Source organism: Mya arenaria, chromosome 4, assembly GCF_026914265.1.
Source record: "Mya arenaria isolate MELC-2E11 chromosome 4, ASM2691426v1".
Classification (NCBI taxonomy): Eukaryota; Metazoa; Mollusca; class Bivalvia; order Myida; family Myidae; genus Mya; species Mya arenaria.
The window spans coordinates 54996664-55021472 of NC_069125.1; the positions used below are offsets into that span (position 1 = coordinate 54996664).

At 36.0% G+C, this 24809-nt stretch overlaps 1 protein-coding gene across 1 annotated transcript; it reads right to left on the bottom strand.

The window, feature by feature from the left end:
- Positions 1 to 10305: 10305 nt before the first annotated feature.
- On the bottom strand, positions 10306 to 24789 carry LOC128230485 (probable ATP-dependent RNA helicase DHX37). The gene is made up of 28 exons (XM_052942787.1): positions 24483 to 24789; positions 23558 to 23740; positions 23042 to 23142; positions 22303 to 22930; positions 21618 to 21766; positions 21312 to 21404; positions 20988 to 21084; positions 20193 to 20306; positions 19745 to 19846; positions 18439 to 18522; positions 18027 to 18156; positions 17672 to 17762; positions 17209 to 17431; positions 16974 to 17081; positions 16666 to 16790; positions 15966 to 16062; positions 15664 to 15729; positions 15193 to 15271; positions 14778 to 14965; positions 14474 to 14530; positions 13940 to 14096; positions 12686 to 12806; positions 12410 to 12470; positions 11977 to 12091; positions 11633 to 11742; positions 10958 to 11154; positions 10659 to 10756; positions 10306 to 10434 (listed from the first exon to the last, which is right to left on the bottom strand). The coding sequence occupies exons 1-28, from the start codon at positions 24561 to 24563 to the stop codon at positions 10352 to 10354; spliced, it is 3738 nt and encodes a 1245-aa protein (XP_052798747.1). The 5' UTR covers positions 24564 to 24789; the 3' UTR covers positions 10306 to 10351.
- Positions 24790 to 24809: the final 20 nt, after the last annotated feature.

A 24809-nucleotide genomic window follows, 5' to 3' on the forward strand; every position in this document is an offset into this window, starting at 1 on the left:
AATATTCATATAACATATAGGTCGGGGGGAATGAGCATGATGGACTGGAGCATAATTGAATAGTTTCTACCTCATTTTCTTGTTGTGCATTTTAAGGGAAACTGTTTAACAAACTTTACATCACTTAATCACCTACTTTCAACTCATTTAAAAAAGTCTGATATTGACTTACTATTGATTGATGAGTCAGGCAACAGTTCATGTTGACCAGTGTTCTGTACTCAGGGAGGGTTCATGTTCTTCCCATGTTCATGTTGACTAAATCATGTTGAGGTTATATGACACCATCATTCAGGTTCTATCCTTTTGAAAGCTGTAATTTAATAATAGATGAAAACAAGATTATTTTTTTCAGTTTCCTTTCAATATAATATGTGTCATGTTGCCGTTGTCCAGACAATATAGAAAATTATAAAAACACTCTCCCTTTTGGGGATGTACATTTTTCAATAAAATTAATTGTCACACATTTCAACTCTTATCAACTAATGTATCAAACAAATGATGTTGAAAGTGATGATCCTTTGTAGTAATTAGGAAATGAAATCCGTCCATAATCATAATTGATAATCATGAATTAGCAGTCAAGCCATTTCTAACAATTTTCGATAATCAAACCTTCATAAAATTGTTTCAACTTAGTTAAGTGAAAAAATAACAAGCTGCATAAAATTTAATGTTAACAAATGAATAAACATGATGCAAAATAGTATGCTGTTTTATGTTTTATACAGAAACTTGTAATTTATCAATGATTAGTTTGATTTTGAACAATTTTTGTTCCAAGTGCTTAAAAATGTTCATACATTTCTACCTCATTTTCTTATTATCCATTTCTTGGATACCTGAAAAGCAAACTTTACCACTAAATGATTGCGTGACTTTACTTACTATTGTTTGATGACTCCGGCAACATTTCACATGGACCAGAGTCCTGTACTCAGGGAGGCTTCATGTTGTTTCCATGTTCATGTTGATCTGGTCAACACATCATGTTGAGGTTATCTGTCACCATGGTTATCTGTCACCATGGTTATCTGTCATGCTGGTTATCTGTCATCATGGTTGGGTCTATCAGAACTATGAGAAGACTGTAATTTAATAATAAATTAAGAACAAGACTTCTTATTGGTTTTCTGATGCAATACAGTTTTAGAGTGGTGTCATTGTTCAATGTTCATACTATAATTTATTTATTATTTTTATTAAAATGCTCTTTCCGGTTTTTAGTTGTACTTTTTGTGAAACATACACAGTCTGAAATATTGCCAAGAAATTAACAAAATACAAGTACTGGTAAACTGTACAAATATCAATACCACAGCAAAACAAGAGCCGTCGCAAGACAGCGCGCTCACTTACGCCGCTTTGACTTAGAATACAATAACGATGTAATAATAGCAAGTTTGGTCTCTTTATGACAAACCTAACTAAAATTATTCGATACATAAGGTGGCTTTGATGCTGCCCTCCCACCAACCTGCCCAAACAATGACGCAAGTCATTCAAATAACTTGATTTCCCATTATGAAAATGTGGTTAAGAATATACAAATATGCCTTTCAAAGGAAATTAAAACAAGAGCTGTCACAGTATGTGACGAATGCCCCCGAATGTGACCTTGACCTATGAACAAGGTCAGTACATGGAAAGTTAAAGATCAAACAAATACATATGGCAAGTCATTTTAAATTGCCTCTGAACATAAAAAATACCACCCATACTTGACAACCTACATTCTTATGTCCTTATATTCAGCATTCCATTGTGAATAAACGCTAAGTGTATCTTTCACGTTAGAGGTAGGGACATGGGTCTTGCACGTGACACGTCATCTTGGTATGCCGAACACATGTGGCAAGTTATTTTAAAATCTGTCCATACAAGGGAAAGTTACAGCCCACGATAATCTATACTCTATGTCTTCACACGATAATCTATACTCTATGTCTTTATATGCAGCATTCCATTGTGAATAAACACCTAAGTGTGACCTTGACCTTAGAGGTAGGGACACGGGTCGTGCACGCGACATGTCTTCTTGGTATGCCAAACACATGTGGCAAGTTATTTTAAAATCTGTCCATACAAGGGAAAGTTACAGCCCGGACACGACAACCTATACTAGATATGTCCTTATATGCAGCATTCCATTGTGAATAAACACCTAAGTGTGACCTTGACCTAAGAGGTAGGGACATGGGTCTTGCACGTGACACGTCGTCTTGGTATGCCGAACACATGTGGCAAGTTATTTTAAAATCTGTCCATACAAGGGAAAGTTACAGCCTGGACACGACAACCTATACTCTATGTCCTTATATACAGCATTCCATTGTGAATAAACACTAAGTGTGACCGTGACCTAAGAGGTATGGACACGGGTTTTGCACGTGACATGTCGTCTTGGTATGTGGAACACATGTGGCAAGTTATTTTAAAATCTGTCCATACAAGGCAAAGTTACAGCCCGGACACGACAACCTATACTCTATGTCCTTATATACAGCATTCCATTGTGAATAAACACCTAAGTGTGACCTTGACCTAAGAGGTAGGGACACGGTTCTGGCACGCGACATGTCGTCTTGGTATGCCTAACACATGTGGCAAGTTATTTTAAAATCTGTCCATACAAGGGAAAGTTACAGCCCGGACACGACAACCTATACTCTATGTCCTTATATACAGCATTCCATTGTGAATAAACACCTAAGTGTGACCTTGACCTTCGAGGTAGGGACACCGTTCTTGCACGCGACACGTCGTCTTGGTATGCCAAACACATGTGGCAAGTTATTTTAAAATCTGTCCATACAAGGGAAAGTTACAGCTCGGACACGAGTTATTGAGCCAGACACACGGACGGAAGGACGGACGGACGGACGAACGGTGCAATTTTAATATGCCCACCTTCGGGGGCATAAAAAAAATTAAAAAATTCAAGGGCCATAATTTGTATTTAGGCTTAAAACGGAGTCATGTTTCTTGTTGTAAGATGGTCGAAAATAATTTTGAATTTTATTAAGTGCATTTAATGAACAGTATCAGGGTTCCCCCTGGGTTCTAAAAAGTTGTCGCCACTTTTTCGCGGGGGGTTAAGGCGTTTAAGCATTTAAAGAGCCTTAATAAACACATCCCCATTGTCGTGCAAAAATATAGCATTTTGTTGTAAATGAAGCACAAGATATTAGCAAATTGTTATTCTATTGACAAAATACATTGTGCTGTATATGGACTAGTATATAAATAAAAAAATATGAGAATATTGCAAAAAATGTGACATAAACATCAATATGTTGATTTCAGTCTAATGCCTGCATACAGTAGTGTCATAGCATTATAGAATACAATTAAGAAATTATGAGATAAATTTAAAATAAATGGAAACTCAAAGAAATAAACATTGTCAAACAAGTGCCATAACTTTCCTAATAGAAATTTGTCTACCTACTCTTTACTCCAGCCTACTTATTAAAAGCCTTCTCAAATGGGGTTTAATTCTAATTATTTGTAAGCATACCCAATGTTTCTGTTAATCTTTTTGAACCCTTAGAATGCAGCATTTATAGCAATTAAAAATTGCGACAAAACTGAAAGCAAATCTATATTATGTGACATTCCGACAACATAAAATTCCATGATTTGCATTTTTAAAACTAACAAGATAATTATGCAATAACAAAGATGTTGAGCTAAATATCAACCTTGTTTGCTAATAAGAGACATAACAGTTAAAGTATGTCATTGTTTATCCGTGAAAGCAATAAAATTCTGCAATAATTAGCGAGGTGTTGACTGGGCCGTGACTGCTTACCCTAATTATCGGATTAATTTTTGTTGCCGCACAGCAGATGCGCTTGATTTATGACAGAGACAGAATTGATTATCATGCAGGCCACATGGGTACCACTTACGTCATTTTAAGAAAATATTTTAGAAAAAAATCGTTGTCGCCATTAATTCGCCAAATTTGAAAAGTTGTCGCCACTTTTGCGATTTTGTCGCAAATGGCGACAATGGCGATAGCCAGCGGGAACCCTGAGTATAGAAGTTTTTTTTATTAAAATCCCAACTTGCCCTTAACTTTTACTTGCCTAAAGCCTTAACCCAAGTTAATCAGGGGCCATAACTTGTATTAAGGATATGGAGTTATGTAGCCTCATTGGGTGATGGTCAAGAACAATTGTGTGAAGTATTAAGTCAATTGAATGAAGGGTATAGAAGTTATTAAACAATATCCCAACCTGCCCTAAAACTTTAACCTAAGTTCTATAGTCAATCAGGGGCCATAATTTGTATAAAAGATAATATGGAGTTATCTAACCTCATTATGTGATGGCTATGAACATCAGTGTGAAGTATAAAGTCAATTGAATGAATGGTATTGGAGTTTTAAGTGCAAATCCCAACTTGCCCTAAAACTTTAACCTGCCCTTAAACTTTAACCTAAGTCAATCAGGGGCCATAACTTGTATTTAGGATTAGGGCTCCTAACTTTAGGGCTCCCCCCCCCCCCCGAAAATAAGAAAGACCTGTTCAAAAGTCTGATTACGTAGAAATGTACACATTTTCTCAACGTCTTTTCTGTCAATATTTTTTCGTGATGTCACAATTCCTAAGAAATTCTAGAGCCCCATAGCCGAATCAGATAGTCATTGATACAAGCTTAATTCAAATGAGATTCTCATCGAGTTCTGCGGCGTTTCTAATAAGAACAACTGCGATCATAAATAACTGTGGCTGTCGGGAAGCGGTCAGACGACAAAAACATGAAAAAGTGAAAAAGTATTATGATTTATTTGCTTTATGCATCTACAGTGGGTCAACATTCAACTGATACTCTTGAATAAGAATATATATCTAGATATATAATCGGGGCTTCAAGCTATATTTAAAGTGTGATATCGACAACGATTTTTTCATTACTGTGAATTAAAATGACATAAGCGGCACACTCAGCTATCAGACTATGTTGTTAATCAAGCGTGTCGCTGTTGATATCCTATATATGACTAGGTTCGGATTAACAATGACATATGCAATTTAAAAGAACAATTTAAATTTAACAGTTTGGTAATCAACAAACGGATATATCATGTAATGATCGACGACGACAAAGCATATTCATATTGCCATGTGAAAATATGGACCGATTTTAACACTTAATCAGGATAGCTGCAAGCACACAATTAACACATAGTTTGTTTAATTGAGTCTTCTGCGACCTACCAATACACATGATTGGACCGATTGCAAGCGTCTGCTAATTAACAAATAGGCTATAGAGTGATCAGTGTAGAGGAAAAAGCAGCTGGTCGCATTAGTCACGTGGTAACTAAGACACTTTTATGACCTATTGGGGGTAGTTTTGAATGTGTGAATGACCATGAATATTTGTGTATTACAATTTCTGCAACTTTTACTAGCCCAGTTGTTTTGGACTGAAATTATAAAAAAAGAGAACATTTCGGACCAATTTTTTTTACACTTTTTGAAACTGAAATCGGTCTGGCTTGATCAAAATCAGTCCAGACCGGCAAATTGCCGGTTTTTAGAAGCCCTGTTTAGGATATTATGGAGTTATGTAACCTCATTGTGTGATGGTCCTGAACAACTGTGTGAAGTATTAAGTCAATTGAACAAAGGATGTAGAAGTTATTAATAAATATTCTTACTTGCCCTTAACTTTAACCTAAGTTTCATAGTCAATCAGGGGCCATAATCTGTGTAAAGAATAATATGGAGTTATCTAACCTCATCATGTGATGGCCCTGAACAACTGCGTGAAGTATTAAGGCAATTGAATGTAGGGCATTGGACTTATAAGTGAAAATCCCAACTTGCCCTAAAACTTTAACTCAGGACGCCGACGCTGGGGCGAGTAGTATTAGCCCACCTATTCTTCGAATAGTCGAGCTAAAAACAATTAGGATCAAGACTTAAACAAAGGGTAACTATCAGTTGGGTAACTAGAACTGCGCCATCATTTTTCTTTGGCCTAAAGCTCTTGGTGTATTTTAAAGTGCAACTTTGTGTGTGATTCTTTACATAGAATTAAAATATATACCCTATTCTGTCTTATGCTTTCTACTAAGACTTTACTATAAAAAAATTCATTGAAATAAGCTGCATTAAATCACGAACCTTTAAACCAAAGTTATTTACTTACGGTACTTCATTTGAATACAGAGTTCATGCAGTTGTGTTCTGGTTCATGTTGACCTGCACATGTTAAGTGTTCATGTTTAAGTGTTGTTTTCTTTGGCTCTTGTTGACCAGTCGTAATCTCTCGTTCATGTTGACCTGATCATGTTAAGTATTCATATTGAGGTGTTGTTTTAATTTAACTACACAGTACTATACCATGATGTAATTCCCTTATGCTACTCAGCTAGATTACTTTGCTGTTTAGAATGTATACTATTATAATCCTTACTTTATACTCTTGAAAGACCTAACCATTTTACAGTGGTATGTCAACTAGCTGAATGAAGCGCATGTGGATCGGCTGTACAGCAGGGAAATGTTTGTTTCTTGTCATCATAATTAACCGACTTTAGAAAAATAGGTTCTTGTATCTTGTTATCTTTTGTTTATGTTATTAACTTAATGTTAACATTTGTGTTCTTATGGAACAGTTCTGCAAGTACTTCTGAAAGGCAAAACAATATTAAAATGCGATGGACATGCCCCACTAGGGACGGCTAATTTGTCTAGCCCCATCTTATTGACCAACTTGAAAACTTGCCCCATTAGACTAGATTCTTAGCCAAATAGATTTTAAGTAATTTTCTGAAGTGATTTAATCTACAAGCAACTAGACGCACACTGGCTTGACCAAGAACAAAACCCCAACACTAAAACCGTATTTTTTAATTTTAAGATATAAGTCACTTTAATACCTGTGGGTAAAGCCAGCTGCCCATGAAGCTTAGTCAGTTGAGTGTCGAGCTAATGTTCAGGTTGTCATGGATTTGAAGCCCACACAGGGCACACATTTCCTCCCATGTTTACTGTGCTTGTCTGGGTAATAAATAAAGGCAGGAGTGCCTGGATGCACCATATATGTTCATAGAGGAAAAGTGTATTTTGTGGGAGTAAAACAGGCCTCATGGTTAGCTCAGTCAGTAAAGTGCCATTTTAATCAAATCAATGTTCCGGCAGTCTTGGGTTCAAGCTCTTAACCAAGCAGCCTTTTCCTTCCAGTTTACTTTTACTCTAATAGAAAGGTTAAGTAGTACACAGATTTTTTTTAATGAAAATGCCCTGATTTTGTGAGATTGTCGACAGATTTTCATACAAATGACAAATGCACGTGGCCTTCGTTTTAAGTTTTAACAGTTTTAAGGCGACATAGGTTAATAACATGAATTTGGAATCTTGTTCAACAACATGGGAGCAATTAAACATAACATTCTTTCCAATTAAAATATTTACCTTGTTAATAGTCTCGTTAATGTAATATCTGTTTTTAAATTCCTGCCATTTTTTTTTTTTTTTACAAAGGCTCTGAATTTATTTATCGAATTGACCTGTACTTTTGCGAACGTTCGTCAACGTCCGATCGACCCGAGGTAGGAGCGCGCACCATCATCATCATCATTATCATCATAATCACCATCAACAACATCATCATCATCCATCATCATCATCCATCATCATCATCATCATCATCATCATCATCATCATCATCATCATCACCATCATCATCACCATCACCAACAACAACATCATCATCATCATCATCATCATCATCATCATCATCATCATCATCATCATCATCATCATCATCATCATCATCATCATCATCATCATCAACATCATCATCATCACCATCACCAACAACAACATCATCATCATCATCATCATCATCATCATCATCATCATTATCATCGAAACAGATTTAATACCTTGTTTACTTGCTCTCGGTTCTAGGTATGGTATCCAAAAAGAGGTGATTGGTCACTTAATGAAATAGGAATAACAAAACTCATAAAGTTCGTAGTAGCAATTAGCGCGGGGAGGGGCTATTTCGCAAGAATTGCATGACATGCCCTTAGAACAACATTAATGGAAATAAACTTTAACTTTCCAGATGAACATGTATGTTTGTATGGTTGTCTGGCTACTAGTATTTGGTTATTCCTCTGCAACGCTACTTCCATTGTTGTTGGGTGCTGTTTCGTATTGACAAACAGATGGCCGTCCAGCACTTACATGAGTGCAGGAGACACTCACTTAGCAAGGTCACAATGTAGTCCTTAAAGAAAATATGTTTTCCGTAACGTTATTTACACGTTATTGGCACAACAGTGGTGTACATGATGTAAAAATGACCTCTCTTGATGCAGCTTCTAGACAGAATATAATATTAAGGGTGTTGTACGAAGTGTTGTCGTCATGCTACAAAATATGAGCTTACATGTTGGTGTACCTTTAGTCCTCACGGACAACCCAACGGAAATCACCTAGCTGACGAGTATAAAAAGGGTAAACTGGATATAAGCATAAGAGTTTGACAAATAAATTGATAAGGATATTCTGTATGAAGATTTTTCCCGTAATTTCTATTCCTCAACAGCGGCTGTTTTATTGCATAGACAACAGGCGCGTAACTAGGGCCAATTTGGGTTTACGCAGATCAATGACTGACAACATATTTACCCATTCAACCCCTATCCCCCTTCCGTGTTTTTATTTCAAATTCGCGGGGTTTGGTATGACAAAAACTTTGACCTGTCAACATTTCATTACACAACTGCGTATTAGCGTCAAGTCAGTTACGTGCCTGGGCAAGATGCATACTTTCTGTAGTCCGGAACCAGCAACACTGCACATAAGTTGGACAGCCAAAACAACATGGTTTTAACTTAAAAGAAAACAGCAACAGTTTTACGTGTACGAGTACGAGTTGCTCCACATATACGTCGTGTTTCGTAACCTAACCTGCATGTATGTCAAGCATACTAGATGGCTATTTGAGCCATCTAATCAATGACCTTACGAATAAATATTTATATTGTAAGGCCAAAAATCGAAGTTTCAGATATAAGACCGCTTATTTAATTGAACGAGTCATTCCCCAGTTTTGTAAGAGTCCTCATAAGTGAGCAATTTTGTAAGAGTCCTCATAAATGGGCAGTTTTGTAAGAGTCCTTATAAGTGAGCAGTTTTGTAAGAGTCCTCATAAGTGAGCAGTTTTGTAAGAGTCCTCATAAGTGAGCAGTTTTGTAAGAGTCCTCATAAGTGAGCAGTTTTGTAAGAGTCCTCATAAGTGAGCAGTTTTGTTGTCAGTTTTCTATATTGTTTTCCTGACAGAACCAGCATGGGTTCGCTCCACTTCAACCAGCTATTTTGTTTTAATTGTTTTTTTGCAATTTCGGTATCAAAGAGTAAACTTAAATTAATAGAAGTGTTTTCAGATGCATTACCGTGAACAAATATGGTCAAAAACACGAGCGAGCCATTTTGAGTGACCTCAACTTTTGTAGGTGAACGATATTCAATGTCAAATGGGTGTATTCAATGTCAAATGGTTTTCAACCCCACAATCATGGGTCTTGTGCGCGACAAACCCATGTTCATATGATGAACATTTGTACCTTATTATTCTAAATATGTCCCACGGATGAGAAAGTTACAGCCCAGACATGTCCATAAATATGTAATGTAATTGCAGGTTATCTATTAATAACCTCTAGTTTCACTGTGACCTTGACCTTTGAGGTAGTAACCTCACTGGGCCTTGCACCAGACGCATTAACCATGTGATGCATATTTGTGGCATATGATTAGAAAGTACAGCCTGGTACAGTGATTGCATAATTTCACCAAATAACCTTTCAGTGTGACCTTGACCTTTGAGGTAGAAACCCGGAGCTTGAGCACTACATGTGACCACAGTTGTGCGTTATTATTTTTAATTTGTCCCATGGATGAGAAAGTTAAAGCTCTGACACAAAATCTAATGTAATTGCATATAACAATGAATAACCGTTAGGCGTGCTCTTGACCTTTGAGGTAGGAATCTCGATCATGCCCTGACTTCAAGTAGTGAACATTTGTGCTTAGTTCAATTAATTAATAACAATTATAAACCTTTTAGTGTGAATTTGACCTTTAAGATAGGAACCTGTGATCTTGCTCTGACACATACATGTTGTCTTCATGTGGTAAACTTTTTTGCCTAGATATTTTAAATTTATTCTATGCATGACAAATTTATGGCAAGAACTAAAAAAAAATGATTTTAGGATGATGCTACTGCTATATCCCATCTTTTGGGGGCAAGCAAAAAGATAAAATAATTAAAAATTTATTTGTACAAATTACATCCAAGTAAGTAATACTAAGTCACGAGAGGAGGCCATTTCAGGGACAGTTCTGTGTGTAACGACTCAGGCAACCACTCTTTTATGGCAGAAAACAGATCTGAAATATAAACAGTAAAACTTCTGAAATATCTACATTCTATAAAAAAAATGAATCTCTGATATGCAACTTCAAAAATAAAACAAACAAGATGATTTAATTTGGTAATTTTTCATAATTGAGATAAGAAAATAAATTGAAGAGTTTCTGATAAGCCAATTTAATGTGTTAGTACATGTTTGTTTATAGACAAACTATTGACTATTCCTACAACAGGTGCTTACAGGTTGGTTGTTTGTTCCATACTGCCAGCAGCGTGTCCTTGGAGTCCACCCTTTCTGCCACCAGGCATTTTAACAGGCTCTCCGTCCTTGGCTGTAACCTGTAATTTATACACATTTATAGTAGTATGTTTTTCTATCACACAAAGCAGTTGTCTGTTCATAATTAATACAACTAGAAGCAGGATTATAACAGCTAATGTCAAATTTAGAATTAAAATCAAAATGAAATTATGAAGACAAGCTTTTTGTCTAAAAATAATCACTAAAAATAGCAAACAGGACAATTCAACGATTCATACTTAGCCCATGATTTGACCATTGTGGCAGGCTGGGAAAGGAGATGGGGAGTATATTTCCCAAGGCCTGAGACAACCTCCCCAACCAGCAGAGCCCGGGCAAACCAGCGCATCTTTTCCAACCCCATTGGGTATTCCATCTCCACTGCAGGCAGAGACCACGCCCGGTTACCAAACGTGCCCGTCATGGTGCACAGCACCTGCAAGAGACCATACACTTATGATAAGCTGTTCATGTTTCAAATATACAGGAAATATGCATTATGTGAAGAATAAGCAATCCTTTCTAGGTTTTCATTCACATCTTGTTCCAATTGTTTGAACAAGTAGCACATACTATATAATGAACTGAGTCTCCATTAATATCATTATACAACTATACCCCCAGCAGAGATATTGAAAAAGTGTCTTCTAACGGTTGTAAGCGGACCGTGCATGAGAATTTCGAGTAATCCCACTAGCCAATACATTGTATTAAGAAAGGCCATGATAATAAGAGCTTTGTTACTATGAGGAAGTTTATAAAGTATTATTTTGATATTTCAATATATTATAACCAAAAAACATAAAAAAATGTGGACGGACGGAGGAACAGACAGGATGATTACTACAGGGAACCCGTAACTTTTGTGGGGCCCTCATTATTAACACCAAAATGTAAATGACGCTTCGACTCACCTGTCCTTTGTGGGGGTTGTATCTGGGGGGTGGGTCCTCTAGGGGCTTGGAGAGGGTCACATGACTAGGACAGAACACAGGCAGCCATTCTGGCTCTATTGCAGTAAGGCCTAAATGAAATAAGAAAAAATAAAGAAACTTTGCTATAGTCATGGTAAATAAAAGCAATAAATAATCATTTAATAACTCTCTCCAAACTATTATTTCATTCAAAGATTATAGAATAAGGCGTTGTATTCTGTTAAAAAAAAGAGCAGCACAAACTGTCGCTCGAGCTAACCTTATATGTTTAAGTCAAAAGGGTCATAACTCAACAATTATTTAAGTCATAGTCATAGTGTTACCTTTCATGTATAGTTTGGATGTTTCCTCCATGTGTTGAAAGACCAACCACTCTGGTCTCTGTTTGTACAGCACCGACGTCGGGTGGATAAACACAGGCTCCTCCAGGTCAGGAACCTGGTGATAAATATAGATACAGGATAACGGGCAAGCAAATAAACAGGAAAAACTCATCAATACTACATATTATCTCATGAATCAAGCTACAGGGTTACTGTCAACTTTACACTATCAGAGACTGTAGACAGAAGTAATTTATAGGACTTCTTCCTTGTTCATGTTAACCTTTTCATGTGTTCAATGTCTTTTTTAAGATGATGCAAACTAAGGATATCAAGTAGGCTATATGCATTATCTCTTTAAAGACATTACCCGATAAAGAAAAGTTTTATCTGATCACTACTGCAGTAAATTGTTATAAACACAAGGTCAAACCTGGTAAGCATTCTTTAGTTTCTTAGCATCTGGACTGGTCGAGGGCAGTGCAATCATTTTCCTGCAATCCAATAGCTAAGAGTAAAAAAATGTAAAAAAAACACAATTTAATAAAAAAAGAAGTTGAGTAATTATGTGTATTTTGAACGTGATCACGTGATTTTGATCATCGGCATGTGATACACATGACAGGAGTGATTAATGTACAGGAAGGGAAGTAGCCACTGCAATTACCTATTTTGCATGCATGAAACGTATTACAGTATTATGTATTACCTAGCAACATGGTCACCCATCCCAGCAAGGACAATCTGGCGCAGTAACCTGGCCTGCATTTCATCTGGTGGTGACATCTTTGGGTCCACACACACATCAGCATCTGGGATTGCCAGGTTAACTGAGGAGAGAAGCATAATACATGTTAATTATAATTGGATATTATATATTATAATCATAAGTTAGTTATGTTTTATAATAACCATCAGACAAGTCATCACTCTGTTGTAGCTAGAATTATGAGAATCAGATCTTTAGCCTGTCGGGAACACACAAGTAAGTAAGTAAAGGTGAAGTTAATAACACCATGACCTTGACCGATTATCCACCTACCATGACCACTGTGCATAATTGTGTTTGAAGATGCTTCAACAAGTTTCAAAAGTTATTGGTCAGAAAACAAAACTTTGAGAAGGCAACGCTGGACAAGAGAATTCGTAATCCCTATATGTCTGCCATGCATTTAACCGTCTCCGTGGCCTAGTGGTTAAAGCGTCCGCCTACAGAGCGGGAGGTCGTGGGTTCGATCCCTGGCCGCTTCATACCAAAAGATGTTAAAAGTTGGTACAAGTAGTTGGTACAGGTAGCTCCCTTGCCTGGCGCTCGGCATTTAAAGGGTAGTGCTTGGAAAAGTGGTGTACTCAGTACTGGTTACACCCAGGAAAGTTGTACCCCGTGTATCGGTGCTTTACACTGAGCACGTAAAAGAACCATGGGGTGTCTTCGAAAAAGAGCTAGGGTATCGCACCCGGACTTCCTTGTATCCCACCACTGTCTCTTCAGCATGCTGTCCCTTCAGCAAAAACAAAGGACCCCGTTGGAAATAAGTGCTTGCACTTTTACGGGTTATCCTTGACCGCAAGGTCTAAAGAAATACATACATACATACATACATACATACATACATAGGCTTCACAGGCAACAGACAGCAATTTGCTAGTTGTCAAGATACAATTACTAGAACTATGGTATAACTTTACTGTTACAAGCTGTAGGTATATAGAATGTTACATGGTTTGCTTGATAACATTTTTTATTAACACCTGACAGATTGATGTCCTTCACTACATAGAAAGTCATGTACTTTTCAGGTACAACATTTGATTTCGTATTTTTATGAAAACATACAATGTATTTTAATCACTATGAGCCAGATAGGCAGGAAAAAATGATAGAAACTTTCCCATTAAATCCCTGTTTTTAAAAAATGAATTCTAATATGAATTTCTAAATTATAACCCCAAGCAAACTAACCAGAGTTGGTAAGCTGCACCCGTAGTTTGCGGACTTCTCTCATGGCCTTGATACGTATCCCGTACTTGTCACAGAATGCTGGGGTGCAGCCCTCAAACTCACATGAGCCTACCGCCTTCAGAAGCACCATCAAGTCACCCAGTAATAGTGAGTCTCCCTGCAATGTGTTGACAATTAACATTAACAACAGCACACCATGTTCTTTGCAAAATCAATTAGGATTTTTGTACGTTTGATTTCTAATAAAAAACGCTTGATAAACAACAGCAAAGGAAAGCCAAAGGAAATCTGCAGATTGTTTTAATCTGTTTTTTTGGATTGCTTGTTTTGTCAAATTTCACGAGGCTTATTAATTGCAACACCTCAATTTCATTCCAGCTGTCCATCAGTAACTGAATATTTACCTAGGTTCAAAACAATCACGACCGGATTGCTTTATGTTAAATCACAATATTAAACTCTGACAAATTAACCATTCTACAATGTTCATGTCCAAGACCTTTAAAAGCATTCGGTGTGAAATCAGTTACTCACCACAGCGGCCCATCTCCGCTTCACATTTGTCAAATGCAGCAGCCTGTCCTTGAACACCTGAAAAGTTGAAGAAACAAATATCAAGCTTTAAGAGACATTTGCAGCAAAATTGTACTGTATGTGGTGACGGTCAACAAAAAAGATTTATGTTGAGGAAAAAGTGACGTTTTCATTTTTGCAAGGTTCCATAGGCCATAGGCAGGCAACCATAGCTATATTTACATATAATGTTTCCAATCTCAAATAGGGTGTTTGTTTTTTTTAATGATTCCTAGCTGCAATTTTCAGTGATACTAACTATTACCTCGTTGTCCACATCAGGGTTACTGTAGACCTCTACAAAGAGTTCTTGCACGGAGAGTGCGGCCACAATGGCAACAACGTAGGGCAGGAGACCATGTTGGTGACCCAGGGACAACATCTTTGCATAGCGGGGAGAAACGGGGAAACATGCCATGGCTCGACCCAATGGTGTTATTGTTGTGGTGGCCTCTACATTACAAAATAATTAAAACATAGAAAAGAATAACAGCAATATGTAAGGGATTTTCCAATGGTTTCATTACTAAAGAAATTTATAAGGTTAAGTCAAGCATTTACATATGAAGATTTCATATCAGCATTCATCAACTGTGTTATGAAGTGCCTTTAAATAAAGACAACAAAATCTGAACAACAAAAAATAAGATCAATACAAACAGTAATCACATGTGACCTACCCTTTTTGGAATCTTTAAATGATTTAGGCTGCTGGGGCTGGGTCAAGGCTCCCAGACTGATAAGAAGATTTTCTGCAGCCTGAAATCAAAGGCAGAGACATTGAAAATATAAACATTAGTGTTCGTATATGTAACATTACAGAAGGATTGGTTTCTATGACTATAACAGTTCTAACTGGTTGACATGGACCAAGGCATGCAGAAAGAGGTCTTAAATTTGACGTAATCGAGAAATCAAACGTCATAGTTCCTGTGACTTAATATAGAACTGCGGCAACCATTGTGTGACATGTTTTAAAGGTCCATGTTTTGTTTAAGCGTAATTTACATTTCCTCTTTAGTATGAATATCATATTAGATGTGACGATAAAAACGGATCATATTAAAGAATACAATAAGAACCAATTCTGCTTGTTGTGGTTAAAATACTTCAAATGTTATTTAACACAGCAGATTAAGTAGTTAACATACCCTTATCTGCTCCATGTCAGGCTGTGTTGGGTATGGAAAGTTGACTATCTTCTCAATGTTCATATCCTGTAACATATACCATTTAGGTATAAATTATAAGTTTTCATTTCAAACATGCCATTTTTCTAGTTTAAACTATAATGGAAAGACATACTATGGTATATATATATATATTAATGAAACAATTAATTATTTTTAAATGGTGAGTTCCCTTGACCAAGTCAAGCAAACGATGAAGGGTAGCACTGGGACAGACAATTTGAAAAAGACAAACTGTTACATGTAGAAGTTACATGTATCACCTTCATCTGCAGCACAAGGTCATCCACTGGTCGTCGTGTAATCTCCGCAGGGGAGAATTTCTCAAACTCATCATTTAACACTGCTGATGAGTATAATCTGAAATGTGGATAGATAATTAGGTTAAGGAACTGCCAAGGAAATCTTATCTACCTAAATTAATACTAGCTATACTTCTGTTATCAGACAATATTCTTTAGGGATAAACCAATGATTGAGGAATTGTCAAAAGTCAATAATTTAGAATAGGGGATGCCAATAATCAATTCTATGCAATTGATTATCACCATGTGGCTATACTCTCTAAAAAATAGAAATGTAAAGAAGAACATTGGTTTTATTCTTAGTATTTTATATGATATTTACTTAAAATAAAGCTTAAAATGAAGTTATTTCAAAACTAAACTGCAGGTTGTAATAAATTTGAACAACTTATTTAAAGCTTAGATAAAAAAACACAGTTATATAGTTGATCATCATTTGAAATGGTTTGTCTGATTATTTCTGATCATTGATTTTAGTTTTGGACCTATTTTCAACCACTAAAATCCAAAATTTGAAAAGAAAATCAAAATCATCATGTGCCCAATAAGGTTTATGTAGTAGTAAGTTATGCATTATTATTGATCAATCTGTCACAACTCGCATTTGAATTTAAAGCTGTATGTACAAATAACACAAGTAAACTAAATAAAAGGTTACCTATAACAATGTCCAGGCCCGACTCTGCCGGCCCGCCCTGCCCGCTGGTCTGCTGATGCCTTAGACGTCCACGTCACCCTGAATGTGGATACTCCTGTCACCTTGTCATAGAACTTGGTCTTCATCTGAAAACATTAAAAAAAACTTTCTATGGATAAAATTTGAATGTGAAGGCATGGTGCAAGGTACAATATGCTATTATAATGCAATACATATTTTATACTAAGATTATCTGATGAATTTTTACTGGCACTTTACATCAAACTTTATATGTAGCTAATACAGTAATTTTTCAAGTGAGTAGTCACCTTTCCAGTGTCGACGACATATTTAATGCCAGGGATGGTGAGTGAGGTCTCTGCTACATTAGTGGCTACAACACACAGCCTGCAACCATCCGGTACAGGGCCAAACACCTGCAAACAGGATGGAAAATAATAATAGTAATAGTAATAAAACTTTGTATTACATCTTCTTTGTATTCTTACAGCATGGTTTCTTTTGTTGTAAGAAACAAATTATAAAAAATTGCTTTGACCACACCTTTGCCTGTTTGTCTGTTGGCAGGAGGGAGTACAGTGGTAGCACATATACAGGTTGACTGCTTCCCTCTGTGTGCCCCGGGTCATCAGGGTCAAGGTCATCTGTGTTGTCCTGGTAACTGACATCATCTGTGTTGTCATGGATACCACGGTCATCTGTATCATCAAGGTCATCCATAACCTGGTCCTGCTGCTCCTCATCATCAATAGCAGACACAGAGTAGCTGAAACAAAGATGTTATTTAGTTCACTAGATCATATTAAGTATTTATTTCCATCTTGAGAAGTTTATTTACTTTCATTGGCCCAATCCAGACTATTCTATGTGAGTCAGCCTTGTCATTTATGGTGAATCTGACAGCTGCAATCATTTTTTTGTGGATGACCTTAGCAGGCAAAAGTTCAGAACTACTGAAGTTTATTATGGTATTACCCAAACCAAAACAATGCTGAGTTAATATTACCTGTCAAGACTTATGTTTGGCAGCTTCCTGGCCTCTTCTTGTGTTTCCTTCTTTGTATGTTTCCTTCTGCCTGAAGACTGGTTGTCAGATACTGTAACAAAAACATGTCAGTCAATATCATTGAATACAATCATAGATTTCAATTGATGTCCAAGCAGGATTCATTTACAAAAAAGCATATATAAAGTATCTAGAAAATATCTGGTCTGCCACTGTGACCATATGAATGCTTACACATGTTTTTCAACAGTTAATTGTGACAGTGTGAAATGTGATAGTCAAATATAGGTAATAATTCTTGAATCTACATGTATATCTTTCTATCTTCACATGTAGAATGGTCATGTTAACTCACGTGGTTGCCCGGTGCTGTCGTACATGGGGAATGCAGCCTTGAGTTTACGACAAAGAGTGTGAACCTCCTGTTGTCCCGTGACAAACACTAGAATACCACCCTCTGGCAACATACGGTGGATCTTACATGTCTGAAACACACATGATATCATACCAGTGTATGGAAAGATAGAGTACTTGCATAAATAGATGTCAACTTCCAAACATTTCCAGTATGCTATGAATGATACATGTACATGAATGATAAACTATTTTTGTAAACTACTTGCGTAATGTAGTTAACTTCATTTTTTAAATCAGATGCAAACTATTGGTTTATGTCCTTATTATGTCCTTATTTTTATTCTAAAAACACTGACAGCACTCTTATCTCATATTTGAAACAAATTGACAAAATAAACAAGAGTTCTTACTTTTCTGAATGTTTCCCCCAGGTAATCTTCCAATGGTGTTCTTTTATTGTAATGAACTGTGACAGGAAACTGCCTGGCATCCACCTACAAATGAAATCAAATAATTAGGCAATACAGAGAACGAAAAGAAATTGGAGGACTAAATCACTTAAGTATACATCTAACCCAAGAAAGGCACTTACAAATTGGACCACCCCCCTTAATTTTTTTTATTCAACTTACTGTTTAAGAAGCAAAAACATGAACAGGAACCTCCCCCGACACATTTCTTTATAATGCCCTATTTACAAATGGAATAGTCCTGACTGCATTTACTAAATTTGAAATTGTATATTCCAGAACTTTTTTTCTCTGTCTTTTTTAAAACTGGCAAAATGTATTCAAGATCAACTAAACATTTGTCAACACTGGGATAATATAGTACAACGCCGGGGACCGAGCCAAAACCTCGAGGGAACCGATGTTTCGAACAACCCGATTTTCAATTTTCCAGTCTGTTATGAAATATCTTTCAGTGTATTCTAAGTTTGAAGTCTTCAAACAGACTGTTTACAAAGACACTGATTATGTGTTGCGTTGTGCAAATTGTATACTAAGTGTAAAATGTAAAAGAAATATCAATAAATGAATAAACAGAAATGTTTATTTTTACAAAATTGCCATATATGGGTGTTTTCAAAAAAAATGCAGCCAAAGTGTGACATAGGGGGTCAAATTTCAAACATGTTTTATATATCGCAAAGCAAAGTGAAGGAATTCTTTTTCGAGATTCCGATTTTGGATCGATATGGTAGTGTTTATTCATAATTTTATTACTCATTTACATTTGTCACAATTAACTTCTCGTCATTAACCACTATCGGTCATGCATAAAGAGTGATAAACTTTTTTCACACCTTATCAAATTGCCTTTCAACTGTCATTGCAATTTTTACAACTTGCGACATTATAACACCAAGTGATTGTTTATTTTGGAACACACGTTCGGGAAAAAGTGTGAAATTATGACCTCGAGGGAGCCTTAAGGTTATGTGCATGATTTGTGTACTTGGGACCGACCAAATTGATCGACTCCTCGACATATTTAGGTTTCGATGCATCGTAGGTATATTTTATATAAAAAATAGAAAGAAAAATGTTTAGGACTAAGATCCAGCCTCGAGGGACCGCCGGTTCTCGAACGACTGCTTGTTCGAAAGACCGCAGTTTAACTGTATTTAAATGTTCTCAGATGATACAAATTTAATGAAAAGTACAGTGACCACCACAAACATCCCAAATAACACCAGAATAACAAAGAGCCTACCTTTATGACTGGCGGAGTGACCCTGAACAGCCGCTTGTTTTCAGTGAAGTCCTCAACTCGCAATGTTGCAGACATAATAATGAGCTTCAGTGGATTACCTCGCTAAATAAATACACAACAATATAATTAAAACTATAAATCTTGTCATTCTATTGATTACATCTATATAATTACATCTATATAATTACATCTATATAACAATTTACTACCATCTACAAATAGGCTTAAGACTACATTTCAAAGTTTTAGATACACTGTCACTCAAACCTAGCCTTCTTACATCAAACTTTATACTGAGCCAAAAATATCATTCACATCACAAATAAAAAGTCCAAATAATGATAATGTATGACAGAGGAAGATTCACACAAAAAAATATGTAGAAAATATTTTATTTTCCTCTGTAATAAGTAAAAACCAAGTGATATAACATTTATCAAAATTTTACCTTAGTCCTAAGAGGCACAATCCTGGAGAGGAGTCCTATAAGTATGTCCGTGTACACGCTACGCTCATGGGCCTCGTCTATGATGATCGCTGAGTATTTGGTCAGCAGGAAATCCTGTGTAAGCAAGACATTACAGACTATGATCATTTATATATATAAATGCATAGTTGACAATATGAAGTTGTGTACAATAAAGTTTTTTTGATCACAGAATTTTTGGTCCAAAGCCACTTTTCATAAAGTTATGTTTCAATTTGTGCGCCAAAACTCATAGAAGCAACACAAATGTAGCCAGCTGTGTGAATACAATTACGTAGTCGCCCATCCTATAATTATGACATCAGGTATGTCTTCCTTTCTGGATAAACTAAAACAATACCAATATAACCATTTCTTTTTCAAAAAGGACAAAAATATCGACAGGGTGAAAAGGGCACATTTTATCAGGCTGTAATTGTTTTGAACTTGACAAAAAATGTTAGTCCTGTTGTTTATTTGAAGTAATATTAGGTTCTAATTGCCAGTATGTAAAGTTTGTATTTATCTATAATCACTATATTTTAAGTTTTGTCATAACAAGAGAAATTTTCACACATTAATTTCTGAAAACAGAAGGGTGCCCATGCTGGTCTCCGTGAGGGCAGAGGAGTGCTAGCATAAAAGTGCAGCACCCTTCCATAACTATTGGGCTAAATAATCACTGACATGTAGTGTGCACAAACAGCATTTCAACAAATCAAAACACTAAGATGCTGATAAAACAGTGTTTCAATGGGTTACTTCAGAATGGTTTACCTTTTGAACTTCCTTGAGCAAGACACCATCAGTCATGAACTTGATTTTAGTGTTGTCCGTAACATTTCCTTCATACCGAATCTGGTACGAAACTTCTCTGCACAAAAACAAGACAACAAGTGATTGTAGCTTTTGCATGTTGGATAAAGATCATTTATACTGACCAATTAAAATTGCCTAAAATTAAAAAGTACACAATTTTTTCTTAAGCCAAAAGTCTTGCAGGAGTTACATTTTATAAGTATATGATTGATTGAATATGTGACCAGCATATTTATAGCTACCTTTGAAAGAAATGGTAATTGTTTGGTTACTATTATCTACCTCTTTGACAATGACATTTCCATGGCAACTCGATTAGACATGCTGACTGCTGCCACTCTCCTTGGCTCTGTAACTCCTATAATTCCTCCTCCGCTGTGAAATAAATATGTAGAATATAAAGACATTATTCTATTATGATTTATGATTAAGCTTTGAAATCAATATAGTGAATTGTCAACCACAGATAAAAATTACTTAAATACAGAGTAACACAGAAAACAGACACATCATGACATGAGAATTTCAGAGCCTGTCCTAATTCCCAAATATAAAGAAATATTTCAGTTAGCCTCCATATCTACTCACTGAGCGTATCCCGCCTCATACAGGAACTGCGGAACCTGGGTGGTCTTACCACTGCCCGTCTCTCCACAAATAATGACAACAGGGTGCTCACTGATCGCCTCCATGATCACTTGCTCCTCTCCCAGGATAGGCAGCTTTAAACGCCCTGTCTATGATCATGCCAGAGTTGATAATTATTATTAGATTCATTTCAATCAACAAAGCCATTCTTTTATTTTAAACACTTAAAAAACAATGGAATCAATTAAAACAATTGTAAATGGTGAGTTTCTCAAACCAAGTCCAGGAAGTAATTCAAGGGGATGACAAAGGGCAGCATTGGAACCGACAATTTGTTAAAGACAGTTTCATCTATATAAGTAACATCTATGTGTATATTTCTCTACATTGTTGACAAGATCGACCATTACCTGACCTGGTCAGTATTAAAATGCCAAAACCATGCACATGTAGTAAGTTACATAAAAAAGCCTGTAAGGGTCCTCAACAAGCAACAATGTCAGTATCAATATAAGCATCAAACGGACTGTCAAAAAAGTAAAAGGGAAAGAAAAGTTTAAGATAATTGTAGGTTCTCACATCATTAGAAGATGCCTACATCATGTGTGGGAATGTGTAGGTAATCAGCCATGCATATTTGAATTTACTTGGAATCAAAGGCAAAAAGAAGTCATCACACCCTTACCTGTATAGTTTCATCTCTGTAAACTGGTATGTTAACAACTCTCTTCGCTGGTTCTTTCACTTCTTTCTTTTGTTGGTCTATCTTTGAGGAATTGGAAGATTTTTTACTACTTTCAGAAGACACATCTTCAGAAGAGAGATTACTAACAGTTTGATTTGTTTTCACATCACTGTCAACTTTTTGTGAATCATATTCCTTCTTTGTAATATCACTAACCACCCAATTAGATGAAGTGCTTCTCACATGTTTTCTTGTCTTTGATGGGTTGCTACAGGTCCTTTGCTTCACTCTTTTATCATTTTCATTTACAGTCTCCTCTTGCAACTTTACACTCTCAACTACATTGTCTTGTAAATTTACAGGAACTACTTCTTCACGACAGTCTTCAATCTTACACACTGCAGTCTCTGCTTCTTTTTGTTGAACCTCCACTGAAACTGGTTTCTCAATTTCTTCCTCTGATACCACTCCTGAATCTTCCTCATCTGTCGACATGTCTGAGGTGTGAATGGACTCCTCATCATCACTTTTCTCAGTCTCTATTTCTTGTTGTTTTCTTCTTCGTTTTCTGTTACTGCCTGCTATCGAATTGACAGTGACGTCTTTGTCAACTGTGTCATCATGCTTTCTGAAAATCAACAATATTTACATGAATAATAATGCATTAAACTCAAAATTTAACATGCTTCAAATTTTAGTTTAGATGTTATTATAAACATAATAAATTCTTAGTACTTGCCTTTTCACCTTTCCGGACTGGACCTCTGATATGCTGATAAGTTGTCGCATCTCATCCTGACTTGCCTGGTGGGCAGCCAGTGACACAAAAATATCTGCCCTCTGAAATAATATATTACTCACAAGTTTCTATTATGGTATGCATGTAGAGCATCGAAGTTGTTTAGAATATGGTGATTTGAAACATGTATGAAGCTATGATTTATTAAAACTGATACTTGAATGGATTATCAATATTACATCTTAAAATACCAATGTATAAATCACACTTTTACTCTAAATTGTCAAACTAAAATAATTGAGAAAGCTGTGAGTGTGATCCTTGATCAAAGGGGCAAAAGTTATACCTGACAGTGATAGACATTGTAAACAAACACACATACTGTTGTCTTTTAAGTTGACTGAATTAAAATACACAGATAGCTAGCCTTTTCAATATTAAATACCCAGTTACAATAACAAGTTCTATTTAGAAACTTCAAATTATTGTTTTCAACATATTATATAAATATCAAACCTTTGCCTTCTTCTCTTTTGTCTCAATAACCTTTTCCAGTTTTTTTCTTTCCTTTTTTGTCAGGCGTTTTATTTTCTTCTCTTGAACATGTTTATGTGCGGAGTCCCTCTTCTTTGATGGTAGCACAAGAGCATTGCTGTCGTCATAGCCTTTCTCTTTCTGCAGGTCGATCTCAACATGAATCTGCAAAGAAACAATATATTTTGTACTGTAATAAGTAAAACAAAGCTTCGAGGTTTTATTCAATGACAAATCTGAAATGTTCATTCTTCAACAAGACTAAACCATACCTGATGTTGCAATAAGATGTTGCAATAACTTATAATAAGGCCAACCCATTCCAGATTGTACGCTGAACTGGGCTGTATCTCTGACAATTTTAATGGTTTTTATTTCTGTTGTCGTATGGTCTGCCAGTCACGGACCCATTTCAATAACATATTTTAGTAGTAAACCTTACACTACTTTAAAGTGCTTGGGTTCAACTTATAAGTAACAAGCAGAATCTACGCAATAAAATTTAATGTCCTTATGATATTTTTATTGAAACGAAGCTTACGCCAAAAAAAGCATAGAAAGTTACGATCTCAAGCTGTACGATCTTTATTGAATCAGGGTGCTGGCCCATATAATTTTTAAATTTAGGCCATATTGTCTTTCAATCTAAGTCGTAATATCTTTAATCTGGAATGTATAGTCATTCAGTCACAGCTTAATACGGTCCTGCAGTATCTGCAGCATTGGCGATGAACTGTACATTGGTACAGCTATCAATATCCAAACCATCATTTTGTTGTCAGGATTTTGGCAAAACGATTGCAACAGCATGAAGTTGATTTAATTACTTATTCCATCCACAATAATTAAGGTGTTCATGCACTTCAATTTTGACTAATCCAACTGACATAAATCAAAATTAACTTACCTCTTCCTGCGATGACTTATCAACAACAGTTTCATTTTGAATTCTGGCTTTCCAATTGAAGCCCAACTTCTTTTTCCCCATGTTTCAAAACGTGCTAATAATGTAAATTTATTTGTAAACAAACCCACATGGCAGGGACGAAGAACACACTTTGACAGCTTCCGCTTAATAAACTAGTTCTTAAAATCGAATGTGCATTTGATAGTAATTAAGAACAATGCCATGCAGTTATCATGTATTAATGTGAAGGTTTTTTCAGCTCACAATATAACATATTTATATTGAGAAATCGTCATTATTTAATTTGTATATCACTACATGTTTTTG

What these genes read in the sequence shown, in the direction of transcription:
- LOC128230485 (XM_052942787.1), bottom strand. Translation starts at nt 24,563, where the DNA reads ATGGGGAAAAAGAAGTTGGGCTTCAATTGGAAAGCCAGAATTCAAAAT. An exon ending in ACCTTGTGCTGCAGATGAAG is followed by an intron (nt 15,730 to 15,965) that starts GTGATACATGTA and finishes TATATGTTACAG; the next exon opens with GATATGAACATTGAGAAGAT. An exon ending in ACAACCCCCACAAAGGACAG is followed by an intron (nt 11,155 to 11,632) that starts GTGAGTCGAAGC and finishes GGTCTCTTGCAG; the next exon opens with GTGCTGTGCACCATGACGGG.